The sequence below is a fragment of the Cydia pomonella genome, chromosome 6 (assembly GCF_033807575.1).
Source record: "Cydia pomonella isolate Wapato2018A chromosome 6, ilCydPomo1, whole genome shotgun sequence".
Classification (NCBI taxonomy): domain Eukaryota; kingdom Metazoa; phylum Arthropoda; class Insecta; order Lepidoptera; family Tortricidae; genus Cydia; species Cydia pomonella.
Window position 1 is genome coordinate 14,754,179 of NC_084708.1, and position 20,776 is coordinate 14,774,954.

The window sequence follows — 20,776 nt, forward strand, 5'->3', positions numbered from 1 at the left end:
TCCAATAAAACTTTTAATAAAACGTCTCAGTTCCGATTTTTTTTGGTTTACACCGTTATCTTTCCCATTGAAAAGAAGGCCTCGACTTAATATTAATAACCGAATAGGAGCGCTATTACACTTGCTAAGTTGTAGGTCCTTACGTAATTCTGTCTGTATGTAAATAGAGAGTACGAGAAGCAACTTAACATTCGTGTGGCAAGCGTCTTTTAAACTTTATCGACTTGCCTATTTTAAAATATGTACATATTTTAGCAAGTGCAAAATCTCACCGACCTTGTCAAAATGAAACACTTGATATTATCTGAGGTATACATATGATTGACGCCCACCGTAAATTATTTTTTAATACAGTTGCTCAAAAAGTGCTACTTTACGAAGCTTTTTAGCGTGCGGAAAGTTGGATTTCGCGAACTAGTGCTTTTTACTTTTCCACTTGAGTTTCCAATTCATGAGTGTTAATGTTAGTTTCGTTTAAAAGTCGTAATCAACATAAAAACCTACTGTTAAAGTCAAAAGAATAAATATAAGTATATTTCATATTTTATTACTTACCTCTTCATCATTATAACACGTTTATTTTTTAATATTTGACCGAAGAGCTGGCGGCTTCCTCGCACAACGTATCAGTATTGCGATACAACGAGGAAATGCCGCCAGCATCCTTGGTACAATGCCTCAAGGGCCTATTTTAGATATAAGCTAGTTATAGTAATCATCTGTATATATCCATTATGTATATTGTTATTGTCAATAAATAAATGTAAAATGGAAACGAGCATTAAAAAAAAAAAATATTGAATATTGAAAAACCGTTCTTAATAAGTTGTCTGAATGGAACGGAATAGCTGCCGAAACGCCTGTCAAAGCAGATGCGTTTTTTCTTACTGCAAGAATATTTTAACTAGGCAACATTCGATATTGTTTTCATACAATTTAAATATACGATACACAAATAATCGTAAATAACGATTCTTAGGTAATAATAGTATAATATTTTATATTTACAATTGTTTCTGTCTTATAGAACATGCATAAAAAAAGTACTTGTTGTTTTCTTATTCTTTCGCAACTGTATTAAAAAACGTCGTTCGATACACGTGCGGAAATGTCATTCTTCAAAGTAATGACATACTTTCCACACTACCATCGAAATGTACTATTCACAAATACTACTCACATACGTGGATAAAGTGCGTCTTCAGTGGAAAAGCCTATTGCTTCTAGACGTCTGACTTATATAATTTTATCTCTATTTTGGATAAATTTTATATCTGAACTAAATAAATCGGGTAGGCTTCATCCCCAGATACTTTTATGTTTTTTATCCGATTACGCTAAACGAAAACTAACAAAGGTGAGGTGGTATTGTTTAATAAATGTAGGTATAAGTCTATTTTTTAAGTGTGAAACTGAGTCAGTATTTTGCGTGATGTGATAGATTTTGTCTTAATTGTACTTATAGAATAGGCACAAAATGTATTAACTACAATTCTAACGGAAATTTTATAATACTCGATCAAAGTTCCAGTTTTGCACTATTGTTCTTAGCTGATTGCAAATTGATAGAGTAAAACAGCTGCTGCCCGTGCAGCTGAAAGTTAAACTTGACAGTTTTAGTAGATTCAAGGCTGACTCGAATTTGAAACCTGTTTTGCCTGCGCCTTTTACTGGAGTCTTGACCTTTTTATTGCAGTTCGTGTACCTGCGTGTCATGTGTAACGTGATTATAACATGTAACGAGTAGGTAATTAAGTCACTAGGAAGCGTGGCTGCACTCAATGTAAAAGTAGTTTGGTTCGAAATTTAAACACTATAAAAAGGTCGAGGTGCCCAAGTTGGGAGTATTTTTCATTTTTAAATATTCTAGCCTCGAAATTGTCTCCAATGGTGACACTTTTGTAGAATATCATGTAGGTACTTATAGCAGACCTAACTATATATAAAGAGAATTTAGTATAGAGGCGTATTGTCAAAGTAAATTTTGTAGTCAACTAAATTTACTGCCATCTTTAGACACAGGACTAAAACTCTTATAACATTATGGCTATTTGACTCGTGTTCTTTCACTGATATGTGTTAAATATCAAACGGTGTCGCCATCTAGTTGATGGGCCAAAGATAAATCGCCATCTATTCGAGCATACATTTTTCTTGTATTTTCGAGGCATATATGGTTACGGCGAGATGTTGATATAGAAGAATGCAAATATGTAACTAATTAAAAAAGCATATGGATTTACAGGAGAAGTTAAAAACAATGTTATAACGCGTGAATGGTTGGTTCTATTATTGTTACTTTTCCATATATTTTGTCGAAACACTAAAAAGCAAAAGTTTAAATTATTAATAATAATAATTCAACCTATATAGGTTCCACTGCTGGGCACAGGCCTCCTCTCGTGCGCTATAGGGCTCGGGCTATAGTCCCCACGAATTGGGGACTTCACATACACCTTTGAATTTCTTCGCAGATGTATGCAGGTTTTCTCACGATGTTTTCCTTCACCGAAAAGCTAGTAGTAAATATCAAATTATAAGTTCCGAAAAAGTCATTGGTATGAGCCAGGATTTGAGCCAGGATAAAGTTCCGGAGTTTAAATTAAACTAATGCAAATCGATATTTCCACGTGGCTCTTTTACAATCAATAACACATAATGTTCCCTTGGCCACGGCCACACAGAAAGCAACAGACAAATTCAAGTAATAAATTAAAAGCGTCATTAGTGCCGCTATATCAATTAACGGATTTAATTATCGTGACTGCATGTCTGGGCAGGGCGGCAGTAAATCAGGGTAGTTGTGCATAGGCCGTGCGCCATCGGCTCCACGGGCGCTGGCGAGTTGACTTCTCGGTCAAACCACTGTAACGTGACTTCGAGATTCATACTAGCCAGTATATTTACTGGGTAGTATGGATTACTCCTTTAGGTATAGCTTAACTGGAAGATATCCCTCTTAGGGATAGTTTCACCTTTGTACCACACAATAATGTTCTATCTGATGTAATTAATATTTATTTTGTCTCGTACAATAAATTGTAAACTTACTTATATAGTATAGTAGCGCCACCGTTACAATTATGGGGCACTTTCGTTTCGTACCTTCATAATAACTTGTCCATGCACTTTTGAACCCTACTGTACAGTTCACTTCTGTCCAATAACACGAAATATTACGCTTATTATTTTATATACGAAATATTATTCTATTATTTGTAAACAATACTGGTGGCACAGTTTCCAAACTACATTAAATCCGTCTTAGGCGATACTAGTAACAACCAGAAATTAGGCTCTAGGTATATGTATATTTCTAACGTTTGGGACAGAAAAGTACTTGAGAGAAGAGTACCAAAATAGTGCTGACATATGTACTTAATACCGGTGAAAACACATTTATGATTTGAACAGCTAATCTGATGGAGACCGAAGTTGGCTATAAAGAATCTGTAATAAAAGAACGTAACCTCATCGAGTTTGGGCTCGTCCCATCACCACTATGAGTAGACAACTACTCAATACAGTACCCACAGTAAGCGATAAATTCTTGTATCAATCGTTTACTTGGATTTTTTTCTGGGTTTCCGGTTTGTGGTCCGCACGCACTCGGTAAACGGCTGGAATAACAACATAGGTCCGATTGTGCAATCGCTTGTGACCGATCGTGATCAGCGCGTTTTTAATGGTCTGCATTGCCGATGCAGGGCACAATGAGTGCAATGAAACTATCCTTTTTGCAATTATTTTCATAGAAAACTGTATGGGTAGCTGGTTCTAAAGTTAAATACAAGTAGCAACAAAAATGTGGGGTACTGACGGAGTATTAAGCTATATAGGTTTACAAGTATATGACGCTAGTTTATATTTTAATTCATATCGTCTGTGATTCCGCAATGATTCTAAGTGTCCATCTACGGCATGTACCAAACGGGAACCCGGAGCATTATAGGCACATGGGATAAAACGAGCAACATTTCTCCTGTCCCCAATAGCCGCCCACGCCGTAAGCAGTAGCCTGGACGGATGTCTATCAACCCTGTGACCGTGCGGCAAGTAGTAATGGTGGCGTTAGCGTACATTTCCGGAAGCCAGAAACGAATTTACGAAAGTACGAAATTTGATTTAATTTTTCTATATTTTGATGTGATCAGTGTTTTCTACATATATTATGATTGTATGGTATAGTTTTATGAGCAATACAGCTTGTCTTCATAAATATCTTAAAATTCTATTAACTAATATCGTTTTCATTAAATAAACATTTCAAGGGTGCCCACCCCAGCCAAATTATTGTATGTAAATGACTGGTGTTGTTAGAAGTTCACTATATAAAACGAAACTAGGACAATTAATGACCAATGAAATATAGCAAAAATATGCTGAAAAAAAGTGAGCGGGAAAGACAAAGCAAGCAGAATCGCTCGGAGGATGAAGACGTAGAATGCCTTTATTGTGGAGTTTACAATAAAGGAACTCTACCGGCCCGATTCGAAGAATGATTATAAGACACGTTTAAGATCTTGGAAAGATCTTTAAAATAATGATAGCTAAACGACATGTCATAAATGACGTTTTTTTCGATTTCGCTGTGATCCTAATAAGATCTGTCTACGTGTTCTAACATCAAAGTGACATTGGTTGCCCGAATCGAGCTGCTTCTGTCAATTAAACAACATACGAACCATATCTAAATGAGAACTTATCTAAACCTTCTTATCGTTATCGTATTTCACTCTTCGAATCGGGCCGTATATATCTCTCATGTAAAAGGTGGGATCACTGCTCATGTGCAGGTGACATCGCTAAATATCTCGAGAACGCTAACCCAGACTCATTGAAAGTATTATTTTTATATTTTATTTTTATAAACCATGGAAAATGCCCAATATGAAGAGGGGGCAAAATTTCAAAGTCTAGTAGGTCAAGTGAGGATCATTTGAAAGAGCTCATATTTTACATTTCAAAATATTTTTTTCTTTTTTTTGTCATAGTAAAAAAATGATTTATGGGGGAAAATGTGAAAAAAATACCATCCCCCACCCCTTATCTCCGAAATTTACCGAAGAAAAATGATGAAATTTTTATATAATATTAACATTACTATACATTTTACAGGAAAAATATTATCAGACCTCTAACTTGGTAACTTTTTTTAAATTAACAAAGTCATTTCCGAATTCAGTTTGCATTTTAACCAACTTTACGTGCGTTTATTACAATTGAAATTACATTAAAAACCCCTTTTTAGGATTCCGTATCCAAATGGCAAAAAACGGAACCCTTATAGAATCGTCATGTCCTTTTTTCCGAAACTATAAGAGCTATACTGTTCAAACTTGGTAAGTAGATGTATTCTATGAACCGCATTAAGATGTTTACACAAAAATATAAAAAAAAAACAATAAATTTTGGGGGTTCCCCATACTTAGAACTGAAACTCAAAAAATCTTTTTTCATCAAACCCATACGTGTGGGGTATCTATGGATAGGTCTTTAAAAATGATATTTAGGTTTCTAATATCCTTTTTTTCTAAACTGAATAGTTTGCGCGAGAGACACTTCCAAAGTGAAAAAAAGTATGTCCCCCCCCCCTCGTCCTGTAACTTCTAAAATAACAGAATGAAAAATCTAAAAAAAATATATGATATACATTAACATTACCATGCAAACTTCCACCGAAAATTGGTTTGAACCAGATCTAGTAAGTAGTTTTTTCAATACGTCATAAATGGTACGGAACCCTTCATGGGCGAGTCCGACTCGCACTTGGCCGCTTTTTTCAAATAAAAGATCATTTTTTGAAATCGATTCACATGATAGAGAATTATCCTCGAAAAACCAACATATGTGCATTACATCGCGCAAATTAGATGGCGCTGTACAAAACTATGCTTAGTATAGGTACTTCTGATCAAAAGTATTTCGCCTTTATAGTTAAGTAGGTACACGAGATAATTCAAAGTTTGAGATAATTCAAAAATTTGGAATCAGCTTTTTAGAAACAGGCATAAGAAACAATTTATAAACATGTCGGCGGCGGATCGAAACACACGCAGATAGTGAAATTCCTAGGCATATCGTAAAACGTGAAAATGTTTGTCTCGTTCCCTGAGTTCCATCGAAACATTACACAGGAACATTAAAACATACACATTACATTTTAAAATACATACTTCACATTTTTTTAAGGATCTGCCTGATCTTACTATCGGCCGCCGACGTACACAATAATAATAAAACAGGACTACACACGCCATCTACCGGTAATATCCGTCGTTGGTTAGCTGAGTGCGTTCGACATAAGACGACAGAGAGCTAACGGCAATGAATACATCAAATACAGCAATACATAGATAGATGGCGGTTTAGTTAAAACTATCTATATTTTTATACTAAATGAAATTGAAATGGACTGTGAAATTAATTTGTAATAGGAATATGTAAACGTAATGTTGTATAACATGAAAACCATGTGAAATTTATTACCTAACCTAAGTCACAAACCACTTCCTCTCGCGAGAGCGTATACCTATAAGTATAGGACTATTCTATGAAATGAAACCTATGTTACAGCGGTGGCGAACAAGCATACCACTCGCTTGATGGAAATTGTTTTTCGCAATGTTCTTAAAATCTGTAGGGTAAACTGCCCAACATTGACGAATTGTTAACAAAACGCCAAAACAATGGTACTGTCGGCAGTAGAGCAGGTTGGACTTGCCTGCTTAGTAACTTCTGCTGCTGAATTTACTATTATGTGTCAGCGTCTTTTTCACTATGTATAGTCTAGAAGTAGAAGCTACAAATTCGTTATTTGATAGCTCTTTTAATATTACCAAGAGAAACTTAATAAGGTATGACGAGATAGCAACATGCCTATGGGAAACGTTACCACAACGGGGTCACAACGTCCATTCGAGTTTTGTGCCCAGTGAGGCGTGGGCCCTGCTACCTAATCCACTCACTAAACTTATCTTTATTGCAAGATCTTTCCTAGTATAACTGGATATACAGATCCTTAGGAAACGTGCGTCAATGGAGGTCACTTTTATACTAGTTTGAGTGAGTTGATGTAATGAGAGTGATAGGAATTAGAGCGCCGAATGAAACCTAATACCTCTTACTTACGGAAGCCACCGTTAGTATAATCACCCCTACGTGCGGGCGACGACCGGATCTAGAGTATCTAGACTAGATTCATATTAGGTACCTTAACCTAACTACCAGACATAAAGCAACAAAAGTATATGAACAGTTTATAAATTTTCGTATCCGTGAAGCGTGCTAATGCCAATGGGCTAATACAAATCCTTTATAAGAGAATCTTGGCAAAAGACAAGTGTTTGCATAAGCACGCATTAGTATATATATTATATATCATTTTGGCAATTTGCATGTTAATTATCAATAACAGGTCAAGTCAGCAAAACTTTAGCACCCACCCCTACATACACAAATACGAGTATGTATGGAAAGCAAAGGTTAGGTACGAAGTCATACCAAACAAAATCCGTTCCCCAATATTGACATCTAATAGAGAAAAATCTAATTTATAATAAAACCAATACCTACATGTAAAAACGTTGGAAATCAAAATGGGAAACTCGTTAATTTGCTTTAGACGTTGATACCTATTGCAGAAAGCTTTATGACAAGTTAACCCGTTCAGTGTTGAGAATGGGGAATTAAGTGGATAAAGGTACATTTATCAAGCCGTGGACGGGATTTCACATTAAGAATTGATTCGGCAAACGATATCGGGTTTGACACTGGTTCACCTTAGTAAGTATCAAATTAATCAATCTACAATGGGTTAATCGTATCCCGTGAGTAGAAAGTGCATGATATAATAGAACTGCAAGGTTCGTATTTTTATATTTGTGATTATCCTTATACTGTACTTGCTCTGAATCCATCACTGTATTATCAGTTGATTCCAGACGTCAATTATAATTCGCTCATCGAGCTACGGTAAGAATAGGGATCGCATCAAATTCAAACGCCTATAAGTCTTCTTTGACTACACACGCGCGCGCCGTTTCAGAACTTTAGTACATTAATAGCATAATACGTGAATTAACTCAACAACCGTTTTATTCTTATTGTGTTAAAAATATAAAATGTCGTAATGCCTAAAGACGAAAAGTGAAAGTGCAAAGTTTAACTCAATAACAGACCACACATTGTTGGATCTCTCGGTACACGTTGCCAATGGCAAAAGAGTGTACTTAATGTATTAATAACATATAAATACAAAGTATACTTTAGTTTTAATTAAGAAAGGATGTGTTCCAAATATGGATCAACTGATGCTAACGAGACAATGGTGGAAAACGCGAAGGAGGCGGAAGTTGAAATTGATTTAAGGTTGGTAATTTACCGAGTCGCTTCATTCAGGACATCATCTAATTTGTGATCAACCTATTCTCTGCAATTTGACCAATTTTGTGAACTATTCTGACCAATTTCGTGCATGCAAACGTTTAGATCCCTCATAAACGCTATATAACTACAGGTTAAAAAATATTTGCTCTACCTACCTATGTAATAAAAACTTATAGGTATGTAGGTAAGTATAAACCTTTTTTTATTTATTAATCTTTTGTAAAACTGTATTGATTAAGGAATAAATATTGTATTACGTATGTTAATTGTGATTATATAACGTAACGTTCTGAGACATACCTACTTAATATTTTGGTAGTAACTACTACCTCATACTTTTTTATTATAAACAATACCTATAGTATAGATAGAGATACCATGTTTATCCCTCGCCGTAACTACACACCTACAAAGTATCCGTCGTTTACTGCACTATACGTCGAGTACGTTTGATTTATGAGTTAATGTTAATACGCAAAGCATTAGCAATTCGGCCATAAATCTTTGATTAGTTGACGTACTCGAAAATAAATTTCGATCTGAAAATCTGCATACACGCACCTCTTGCAATTCTATGTGTGCAAGCTATGTGCACAGACATCGCAATCTAATTGATATCGCATTTTACGTTTTTAAGCATACTTTGTACCTCTCGGAAGCTAACTTCAGTACGGACTGCGATAATACACTTTTTATGATTGTGTTTACTTTCAGCCGATCATCGAAAAGACGACAATGGTGGCGGGACCACCAGAACTTTGTCTTCGGCCTGGGGCACGTGCACAACGACCTCTGCGCTGCTATGTGGTTTTCCTACATGATGCTTTTCTTCCAAGCGGTACTAGAAATGAGATCCGCTGTCGCTGGATTTTTACTTATGACAGGTTAGATGTTCATTTATTCACACCAATGGAGCGGCAGCTGACGTCCACGAGGGTTCATAATACCTAGCCGTTAACCACTACACGAGTTTTCGGCCGGGAGGCGATTGGTCATGAAAATCTGTTCCTGGCTCGCGGTCTATTTTGACTGTTTTTACAACTGGGTTTGAACTAGGTGGTCAATTTCAAGTCAAACGATGGAGGGTCATTTTGATCGAATCACAAAGCACATGCAGTGTTGTGTTTTAAAAAGTTATGTATGTTTATCGTACCTATTACGTATCTTTTTAGGGTTCCGTAGCCAAATGGCAAAAAACGGAACCCTTATAGATTCGTCATGTCCGTCTGTCTGTCCGATTATGTCACAGCCACTTTTTTCCGAAACTATGAGAGCTATACTGTTCAAACTTAGTAAGTGGATGTATTCTATGAACCGCATTAAGATGTTCACACAAAAATAGAAAAAAAAAACAATAAATTTTGGGGGTTCCCCATACTTAGAACTGAAAGTCAAAAAATCTTTTTTCATCAAACCCATACGTGTGGGGTATCTATGGATAGGTCTTCAAAAATGATATTGAGGTTTTTAATATCATTTTTTTCTAAAATGAATAGTTTGCGCGAGAGACACTTCCAAAGTGGTAAAATGTGTGTCCCCCCCCCCCCCGTAACTTCTAAAATAACAGAATGAAAAATCAAAAAAATATATATGATATACATTACCGTGCAAACTTCCACCGAAAATTGGTTTGAACGAGATCTAGTAAGTAGTTTTTTTAATAAGTCATAAAATAAAAATATTTTTTTTTCATCAAATCCATACGTGTGGGGTATCTACGGATAGGTCTTCAAAAATGATATTGAGGTTTCTAATATCATTTTTTTCTAAAATGTATATGTAGTTTGCGCGAGAGACACTTCCAAAGTGGTAAACTGTGTGTCCAAAGTGGTAAAATGTTGAACAAGATCTAGTAAGTAGATTTTTTTTTAATACGTCATAAATGGGTACGGAACCCATCATGCGCGAGTCCGACTCGCACTTGGCCGCTTTTTTATGATTTCTTAAGAGGGATCTAGCTTTGCGATCCTAGCGAAATAACGGTACTTTTTCAATGAAATTCCATTTCCAACGGGAGGAAACGTTTTCCACTAACTAAATCTAAACAAATTACTTTGATTTTGATGTCGATCGTTTCAGCATAATATATTCTAGGTTTATAGGTTTCGTTTTAAAAAACATGTAGTGCAAGTATTGAAAAAAAAATTAAACCCTATAAACTAAGTTGTTAATTGTGTCAATAACATATTCAAAATTCATGGAGAATGGAAAATATTTAGAAGTGGAAAAACGTTTTCTCTTTTTGTATGGACGATAACGTGGTATACTTACTTTCCTCTTAAAGCGCCTTGTAGGAGTGACATAATTACATTATTTGTAATATTATTTTTTATAACTAATAGGTTTATAGCATAGTACAGAGTGGGGAAGTAGGTTATCTTCAAACAAAAGCCCCGACTGGCGTACTGAGAAACGGGTTGGGATTTTGTTTGAGAGTGCGTGTAACGACGCGATAGATACTATGGCGCACAGATACATACAAGCCGCGCGCGGTGCGTTTGTATCTTTGTATGAAGATAACCTACTTCCCCACTCTTTGTAGGTACTACGAGTATGTTTATAGGGTTCCGTAGTTAAAGGGGCAAACATTTGGCGACGACGATTTCGACGAGTATATTCCGTCAGGTGACAAGCAATTCTCATTAATTACCACCACAAGTTCATAGCCATTATTAACCATATTACTACTAAAATAAGATTGACTTTTGGTTAATTATTTTTTAGTAATTAAAAACCTGACGGTATGCAATACCTAAAGATAAATGTGAATGCATATTGTTTTTATTTCCAGGACAAATTGTTGACGCAATAGCTACTCCAGTGGTAGGCATTCTGGCAGATAGATATGGCACTAAGAAGTCCTGGCACTTAACAGGTATACATATATATCCGGTATTTATAAAATAAACGAATACCGTTATTATGAAAGGATGTAAATAATTGCATCTTACCTATAGACTACCTTAAATTCTAATGGCCGTTATTCATTAACGCCTGTCAAGTCTAACAAGCCCTTGATAATTGTTTGTCCTTATCTGTCATTTTGACATTTGTGTTGTTAGAAAGGGACAAAATTTAACAAAGGTTTGCTAAGTTGTATAAATAAGGGGTAATAATATGGCATCCATTAAGGTCGGTGTCCATCCTATCTATCCTGATAATAACCGCTTCGGAGAACAAATACAAGGGACCCCTTGTTTCATTTGTAACAGTCGTGACTATAATTTATTGAAGTCCTGCCAAACTAATCAGCAGATCTGGGTGCCTAGCCACGATACGCTAATGTCTCTTTGTTGCACTAATATTAACCTGCGGAAGAGTGATATAGAGAGATTGCCGTTTCGATCGCTATGGCGCAAACTATTGGTATCTTGTCTAGACCCTCAGAGAGTAGCTACCGCGAAAATCGAAAAACGAAATTTTGATCTACGATTTTATTGGTACTCCATCTGAACATTCTGAACTCTAGCAAAAATAACATTTTTTTCATACACCGACGATTATTGGAAAATGCCAAATAAATAAAAGATACTGCATCAAAGTGGCTTGAAATTTAAGTAGGTATAAGCTGATGCTTACAAAGTAGGTATGCCAATTAAATTGACAGGTGAAAATGCAAGAATACCTACCAATGCTATCGTTTTTTTTTTACAGCGTAACATTGTTCCAAAGATTGACGAGATTTGTGTCTATGTTTTCAGGGAGCATTATGGTAACATGCACATTCCCCATGCTATTCATCCGCTGCTGGGGTTGCTGGATCGGGGCGGACGTCGACTACCTCGCATGGTGGATGCCACTCTACTACACCGTGCTCATCACCTTCTTCCAAATCGGTTGGGCCATAGTCCAGATATCGCATCTGGCAATGATACCGAGCATTTCCGACAGCCTGCAAGTTCGTTCGGAACTTACTTCCATAAGGTAACTTCACATTTTCCATGCCATCCGACGTTGTAGGAGTTGCTAGATCGAAGCTATGCGGATGTCACTAACACAAGGTAGGTATCAGAACATTTCCGGTTCTGTTCATATGCTGAGGGTGTTGGTGTTGCTCGAATCGACGCGGAAGTCGGCTGTCTCACATGGCGTTGTAGATGCCTGCCTATTACTTCTTCTTGGCTTCGGTTACTTGGGCCAATTGTTCAAGTGTCCAGATATATTATCCCATCTGGCGATAAAACTGAGCATCTTCGACCCTACTAAATCGGCCCTGGGGGCCTACCACGAAACCCGAAATTCGCCAATTGCGGGGCTCTTTATCTTTTACTCCAATGAAGACGTAATTAGAGTGACAAAGAAAGATGCCCGCAATTTGTGAACTTCGATTTTCGCGGTTATACTCGTAGCCCTGATACGGACTACCTCGCACTATGAGCTAAATACGCTGTATTCTGTGATGTATGACTGAATATCACTAAATAGCACCATTTAGTCAAATAAAAATGTAATTTGTTCATTGTTTAAGATATATGGCTTCAGTGACGTCAAGCATAACAGTCTACCTCATTACCTGGGTAGTATTACGAGCAACCAACTACAGCACATTCATTGGACCAACAGACGATTATAAATTACGCGTAAGTTGTACCTATTTATTGATAATGATAACCGATGATGAGGCTTTCGCGTGTAGAGCCCTACGATCGGTATTGGAAATGGTCAAGTAACTACAGCGCGGCAAGGACGGACATCCTGAGCATCGCCGTAATGGCGGCGTCGTAGTGGAGTTTTACCAAGTTATGTCTGTTTTTTATTAACTTAATTGTACTAAATCCTTTATTTGATGAAGATTGGTATACACCAACACTATTAATTAATTAATGTTACACTAATACTAGTGTAACATTAATAGTGAACATTACAAAAATTAATGAAAAGTTGAAAAGTACTAAGTACTTTTTCATAGCATCGGTAGTCAATTTAATGAAGCTACAAAGTTACAATCTCAAAAGCTTAAACGGGGAACGGTCGTGATACTCGTTATAGTCCGTCGTGATAGATCAAGTGCCTGTTTCACCCTCTGAACATATAACTCAATATTATTTTAAAATTGTTATTATTTTTATACATAATTATTACTTATCCACCTTTTAGATTAGAATGTACTAAAACTTACCTAAGTGTTACCCAGGCGAATCCAGCGCAGAACGACAATCAATAAACTTAATTCGAAAACCGGCATCTGGACAATCAGAAAGTAAAACCAATTAGAAGTTGCCAATTATTATTATTTCTTTAATTAATATACATTTTCAGGACGTCGCGATGATAATAACGGGTATAGGCGTAACAGCATTCACGTTGTTTCACATCCTGTTCAATCTAAGACCAACGAAGCCATCCAAGAGCAATGGCCATACCATAACCAACGGTTCCTCAGCGTTGCTGACGAAGGAAGAACACGACACCGAGCAACAGAGTGGTCCGATTGATACTAAATCTAAAATTTATCATTTTCTACGGATGCCCCTGTTGTATCAGACAAGTTTATTGTGAGTTGACATTTATAAATTATTTTTTCTCCCCTCATCTTCTTTATCCCTCTCGGTCACGTATGTGTTTTGCCTATTGGGATATGTCTGGACACAACGAAGGACCACGTAGCAGAAATTGGCACGCAAAGCAGCTCACGCTTAGACTTTTCCTCCCGTTTATTACCGGACATGCATTTCTTCACAGACCGACCTGATTGGATATTGAGAAAATAACGAAGCAGACAGTCGCACGAGGCGAAATGGGGTAGCTTATTCGAAGAATTTAATAGTTATCCAAAAAGACCGAAACTTTCTAGAGCTAATATTTATTTAATATTACAGGTTGCATGTAGAAATTCAATGCCACCGCGAACTACGTAGACGATAACACGTATTTTTCAATTTGTCTTCCGCCTGTCGGGTATCTGAGAGTGAAAGTGTTAATAATATAACTTTTATTTCAGATATGTTTTCTCCCGACTCTACTGGGCACTTACATTGGTATATGTGCCCCTATTTCTGGAAGAGAGACTCTCAGTCAATCCCAGTGCAGGGTCCGAGCTGGTGGCTAGTGTGCCTTTGGTGCTGTATATATCGTCTTTTTTCTCATCTCTCCTACTTAAAAGTAAAATTACCAGTTGCGGTAACCAGGTAAATCACATGAACAAACTAATCTAAATCTTATGCAGCACGTCAATATGAAAACATTAGCTATTAAAGATTCGGTAGGCGCTATAACTCGAGAATGCCATTCTTAGAATTAACAATTTTCAATATCATTATTACGAGTAACATTGTTACAGACCCTCTTCTCACCTTTTTTCATGCAACGGATTTTTTGTTTATACCTTTGAATGTATTAATGGTTACATGTATTTACCTACATATTACATAATATAGCCCCTATAGGTACTATAAGAATAAGATATATATGATAAGATTGATAAGGTCCTATTTTGTCCAGGTGGCGTATTTATTAGGAAGTTTTTTAAGTTTCATCAGCTGCCTGTGGATCGCACTCGGAGTCGACCCGCACGCCAACATAGTGCAAATTTATCTAGTAGCAGCTTTAATGGGTGCGTATTACCTTCATATCCAAAATACCTACTTTGACTCTCACTTCATTTTAAATTATAATTTTGTTGGTATAATTTTTTATATAATTTCAACGACTACTAATCAGGTAATAAGATAGAGCCCGCTGAACGACTGATATAAAAACTCCAAAATCACTTTGTTTGGTTCCCCTCCATTATTATTTTTATTACGTTTCTATTATGTGTTGTAATAGCGGCAATTCAAATTAAAAACAACAATGTAATAAAACTAATAACACTTGAAATTAAATTAAATTTCAACGGTTATTATAACAGTTCTTGAGATATAGAGTTCGCTGACAGACGGGCGGATTCATATTATCACCCTTCGGATATAACAGACCGCAAAATCAGTCCAAATAAACCAAATATTTCTCCTGCCTCGCAAGAAGAATTTGGGAGTTCAGAATGTCACTACATATTTTGAATTTTACCCTCCCTTTTTTTCAGGCGCTGGTAGCTCAATAACACTAGTTTCCAGCCTATGCGTTACCGCTGACCTAATAGGTCCTCACTCCCACCAGGGTGCTGCTATATACTCCATCGTCACCTTTGCTGACAAGCTGGTGACCGGTATAGCTGTCGTTGCTATTGAAAATTAGTAAGTAGAGCTAGAGAAACAAGTAAAAACACTTCATCTTAATTAAAATACGTCGCTTCTACAAACCGGCCCGAGAAAAGGAACCGGAGGACTGGCTGCGGCCTTCAGAGCAAAAAGATCTAATCTAATGAGTAAGTGAATAAATACAGAATAAGAAAGACATTATTGAAACATAAAATTATGATAGATGGCGTTACTGATTTAAGGGTTTGGAGATTACAATGATACAGGTATATTCGTAACTTCATACCATCTAACTCTAGCAGTTCTACTTTCCTGGAATTCCAATCAATTGATTGAAAGCAAATTGTGTAGATTGTGTAGGGTACTATGTTTAACAGGGTAATTCCTACTAGTTACCACCAACTTGTTACCAGTGGTAACTATTGGGATGTTTTTTTTCCCACCTTTTACCACTGGTAACTACTGGGAAAAAAAATCCCACTACTTACCACCAACTCGGTTTGGTAGTAACTACTGGGATTTTTTTTCCCAGTAGTTACCACCAAAATTTGGTTAACGCTCAATACTAATATAAACAGTATAAATGTAGAGTGCTTTAATGGTTTACTCGTCCAAGGCTTTAATCAATAATTAATTAAAAATCGAATTAATTATTAGTTAATTAGTTTTTAGTTTAATTATAAGTCGATTTCCGTTTCAGCTAACTGCCTTAAAAGTGATCGAAAATAGTAAAAATAAGAAAATAGAAAAGTCTTTGACTGATTTGTTTGTTCGGTCGTATAATTGTGACGTTAGTTATTAAAAGGGACTGTATTGTCGATGGCGCTTACGCCATTTTCAACGATGCTCCTATATAAATACAACGCTGCGCTACGCAGTGCGGCGTAAGCGCATTCGACAAAAGATCCAGGGCTATAACCGCGAAAATCGAAGTTCGTCAATTGCGGGCATTTTTCTCTGTCACCCTAACTACGTCTTAGTGAGAGTAAAAGAGAAAGATCCCCGCAATATGCGAATTTCGTTTTTCGCGGTAGGCCCCCAGGCCACGTAGCCAACGTTACAATCGTTCACGCTCCGTAGCGTATCGTAGCTATCTCTCTCTATCACTCTTCTATATTAGCGCGACTGTGACAGTTGCGTTTTGTTCGCCACGGAGCGTGAACGATATACACGTTGGCTACGCGGCCAGGTTTCATAGATAACGTCACAATTAATTCAATTTACAATTAATAAGATAAATTTCATTCAAACGTTAATTTCTCTTTAACTATATATTTTCGATCCCTTTTAAGGCAGTTTACTGAAACACTAATCAACCTATAATTATTTACTAAAGCACTCTATATTTATACTATACTATTTCTCCAGTGTTTATTAATATTGAACTCTTAACAACATTTTGGTGGTAACTACTGGGAAAAAAAATCCCACTAGTTACCATCAACTCGGTGTGGTGTGGTAACTACTGGGTTTTTTTTTTCAGTAGCTACCAGTGGTAAAGGTGGGAAAAAATTCCCAATAGTTACCACTGGTAACAACTTGGTGGTAACTAATAGGAATAACCCTGTTTAACATTGTTAAAGCATTCAGTTCTGGTACGAGCTGACGCGCGAAAAGCAATCAGAAAGTCCCTTTAGCGGGTCGCTGGCAGTGAATGTGTTAACAGGGAATACTGCCCCTTCTCAGATTTGAGAATTTTAGGTAAATATCTCCGTTGCGCTGACGGGGGCGATTATTAAAATGTATGCGATAAGGACAACTGCAGCACAGGCGAAAAATCAAGTGTAAAAATCCCAGAAATCGAGGTTTCGTTCTCGAGATTTTCCTCCTCCAAAACTTAACCAATCGTAACCAAATTTTGGGAACGAAATGAGAAAGAAATTATCTGTGTCGGATTTTGATTTTTGCATTTATTGTTTCGGATTTTGTACGCTAGGCATACGGCGGACGGACTAGGTAGGTACGGCGCATTTATTTGGCCGATTTTAGGGCTTTTTAAAGTAAACTAGTACATATAAAGAATATCAATGAAAACAAAACTTACAGACAAGACACAGATACTGGTTTTTATTATTGAATTCATATATAAAAATATTTATCTAGGGCCAAAATCCAGAGAGGAAAATGTCGAGAACGTTTGTATGGAAAAATGACCACTAATGTTTCCCCTCAATGTAACACCATCTACCTGATCTACCTATAAATTGTTATAGGAATGTAGAAATTTGTATAGACTACCAATCCTTGTCTCTGTAAATGCCTACCTACAGTACCTAGCCAATATTTCCAAAAACCTACAAAAAAAATTCTTTGTCTTATGACCTTCACTTTTGACTTCGGTAGGTAGTTACGTATATGCTTCATGCAAATATGTACATAATTACTCAAATATATCCATAAATATGTCAAAGTCTAGTCAAAGGTCCCACTTTGTCGCTTACCATAAGGACAAGATTTACTTGTGTCTTTATACGAATAACATTTCAAAGCATCCTTATGGCAAGATATGGCGACCACTGGACTTTTTGCTTGGAAACAACACAAATACTGAATATTTCTGATCTATCTACGCTACAGTTCAATCATAATTTAATATTAATTTGTTTTCCAGTAAATGCAGTCATGCAGCAGACTGCCCGGAATACTACAGGGGAGTGCTAACCTATGCCTGTGGAGGCAGCGCTGTCTTGGGTTCCTTTTCATTAATCTTCACCCGATTAACAACCAGGACGAAAGCTCCAACCTAAACCTATGGGTATTATATAGTATGCATAGTTATACAACACAGTATTGTAGAAATTAAATAAAAAAAATCTTAAGCTGCTAAATTACTTATTATCTTTAAAAATACTTTTCTGTACCTTTAAAGAATGAGCAAAAAGGTGGACTTGATGCCATAAGGCATTCTCTACCAATCAACTGCTACACTACAGTATTATGTAAAATATAAAGAATCCCTCCTGCTCATACCTACGTCTATCTAGTAATCATTGTCTTGCTTGCACTCCTGCAAGAGCAGGAGGTAATTCTCCCTATATTATCTTCTCGCTCTAGCAAATAGTACCAGGAGTACCTACAAGGTTTTACAACTTGTACTATAGAGAAATAAGTAAAGAAAAGTGTTCACTCCATATCTAGATACATAAATACCCATTTAACAAACTAATTATAATATAATAAGTTTAACCATATCTGCCATACAACGTATTATTATTAAGTACGGAAATCCATGTATATTTTTAGTATTGTGTTTGATGACCAGTCTGACCTAGTGGGTAGTGACCCTGCCTATGAAACCGCTGGTCGTGGGCTCGTGGGTTTGTATCCCGGTAAGGGCATTTATTTTGTGATGAGCACAGATATTTGTTCCCGAGTCATGGCTATTTTCTAAGTATTTATATATTATTTATATCATTGTCTGGGCACCCAATTTGTGTAAGAATGTCCAATATTTATTTATTATTTATGTATGGAGTGAGCACTCTAAGCTTACTTATTTCTCTATTTTTTAAACATTGTGAATATTGGAAAATGGATGCCATAGTACTGGCAGACAACTTACACAGTTTGTCACAACCAATGTGCCAATAGCTGTAGAGTCAGACCAAGATAAGTTGGCAGCGATTTTGATAGCCCAGCCTGTAAGTGTTAAGTAAACGTCATAATTTCATAGAAGTTTGATGTTTAAATTAACACTTGCACTGTCTGTCGGGGCCATAGTAATAGGATAGCGCTTGACATGTCCCTGGTCAGGGCTGTATAAATTGCTGCCAACTTATCGTGCTCTGACTCTTAATACCTGAAAAGAAGAAAATAAGTTTTCACATTACTTTCAATCTGCAGATAAAGCATAAAATACATACACTTAAGAGATTTACCAAGTGTCTTACCAGTTGGACTTGGTCTGTGTAATGTTTAGAGTTTAAAGTGTTTAAACTTTAGATGAAATCAATAACACTTGTTTGCTCGTTTCTCAAGTTCTCAAAGCTGCAGCTGTGTTTTTCAAACAAATGTCATCGGTAACAGATGCCATCTTCATAATACAATTTATACCCTACAAACGCAAAATCTCTCAAAATAGTACTGAGTTGACATCTGTCACCATACCCATGCTGTTCGAAAAATACACAAAGTGTTTGATAACAGATAATACAAAAAAAAAATCGCTTCAATACCTTGGATGGAATACACACATGCGGGTACTTATACATACATATATGTCTAATCAGATGTACTTATATAATTTGAAGAAATGTTGCTTTCGAACGCGATTATAATTTAACCATACCTAATCGACATACGAAAGCAAAGCGAACAAAAGTAAATCAAGTTATATAACTTAATATTGTAAGTTACTACTCGAAAGAGTAAAGTATATAGGCGAGTTACTCTATGGATCAAACGTCTGTTAAACAAACGTCAAATGTATGGAGTGTGGAATTAAAAGGAGGAAAATCTCTATGTATGAAAAGGGTTCATCAAAAAACATTAAATAGGCGACTCCACAATACTCTGAAATAAAATGTCATAGACCTAGTATTTATATAGACGTGCTATACGCGTGCGCCCGTGAGGGACAGAACAGACCTTTTAACATTCCTGACAACAACCTTAAACAACCTACGTAATTTGGTCGGGTTATTTGTTGCTCATCCCCCCATTTCATCTCTATATTATTATACCACCATGGTTCATGAAATCTATAAGCCTACCTATCGCCACCGGAGATATTAGGAACTATTATTTAAATCTGAAAGCTGGGCTAGGACCGCAAAAATCGAAGTTCGTCAATTGCCAGAATTTTGCTCTGCCACTCTAATTGCGTCTTAGTGAGGCTAAAAGAGAAGGATCCCCACAATTTGCGAATTTCGGTTTTCGCGGTAGACCCCCCGGTCACTTTTGCAATAGTTCTGCCAGATTTTCCTCCTTTAATTCCATACTCCATAATCAAACGGTCGTAATCGACATTAGTCTGAAGGGCTCCACACACATCAGATTACACTAGATTAGAGTGATTGAGGCACAATAACCAAGTTTCGATTTTTTATGGCAGTCGGCCATCTGAGAACAAACCGTATGGGATTTTTAATACGTTATTAACCAAGTAGGTGCAACTAATCGATTAAATGCCTCTATCTTAAGCACTTATTTTAGTGTCTATAGACAGCCGCACCGGACCGTGACCTTGATGCGGTCCGACATAAGTCCGATCGTGTGTAGGGTCGTCTACCGTACATATCCGCACGGGT

The 20,776-nt window shown here is 36.6% G+C and overlaps 1 protein-coding gene across 3 annotated transcripts in view; it reads left to right on the top strand.

Moving 5' to 3' along the window:
* Positions 1-18,355, top strand: part of LOC133519066 (major facilitator superfamily domain-containing protein 12-like) — an 86,883-nt gene extending 68,528 nt beyond the window's left edge. For 2 of the 3 annotated variants that reach the window (XM_061852958.1, XM_061852959.1), the window contains exons 3-11: positions 9,103-9,272; positions 11,180-11,263; positions 12,090-12,312; positions 12,857-12,968; positions 13,648-13,883; positions 14,330-14,516; positions 14,830-14,941; positions 15,413-15,563; positions 18,139-18,355. In XM_061852958.1, the coding sequence (XP_061708942.1) occupies positions 9,103-9,272; positions 11,180-11,263; positions 12,090-12,312; positions 12,857-12,968; positions 13,648-13,883; positions 14,330-14,516; positions 14,830-14,941; positions 15,413-15,563; positions 18,139-18,274 (1,411 nt within the window). In that variant the 3' untranslated portion in view covers positions 18,275-18,355. Of the gene's footprint in view, positions 1-7,674; positions 8,371-9,102; positions 9,273-11,179; positions 11,264-12,089; positions 12,313-12,856; positions 12,969-13,647; positions 13,884-14,329; positions 14,517-14,829; positions 14,942-15,412; positions 15,564-18,138 lie in introns of those variants that run through there. The other variant, XM_061852957.1, reaches the window with a different exon arrangement.
* The last annotated feature ends 2,421 nt before the right edge of the window (positions 18,356-20,776 follow it).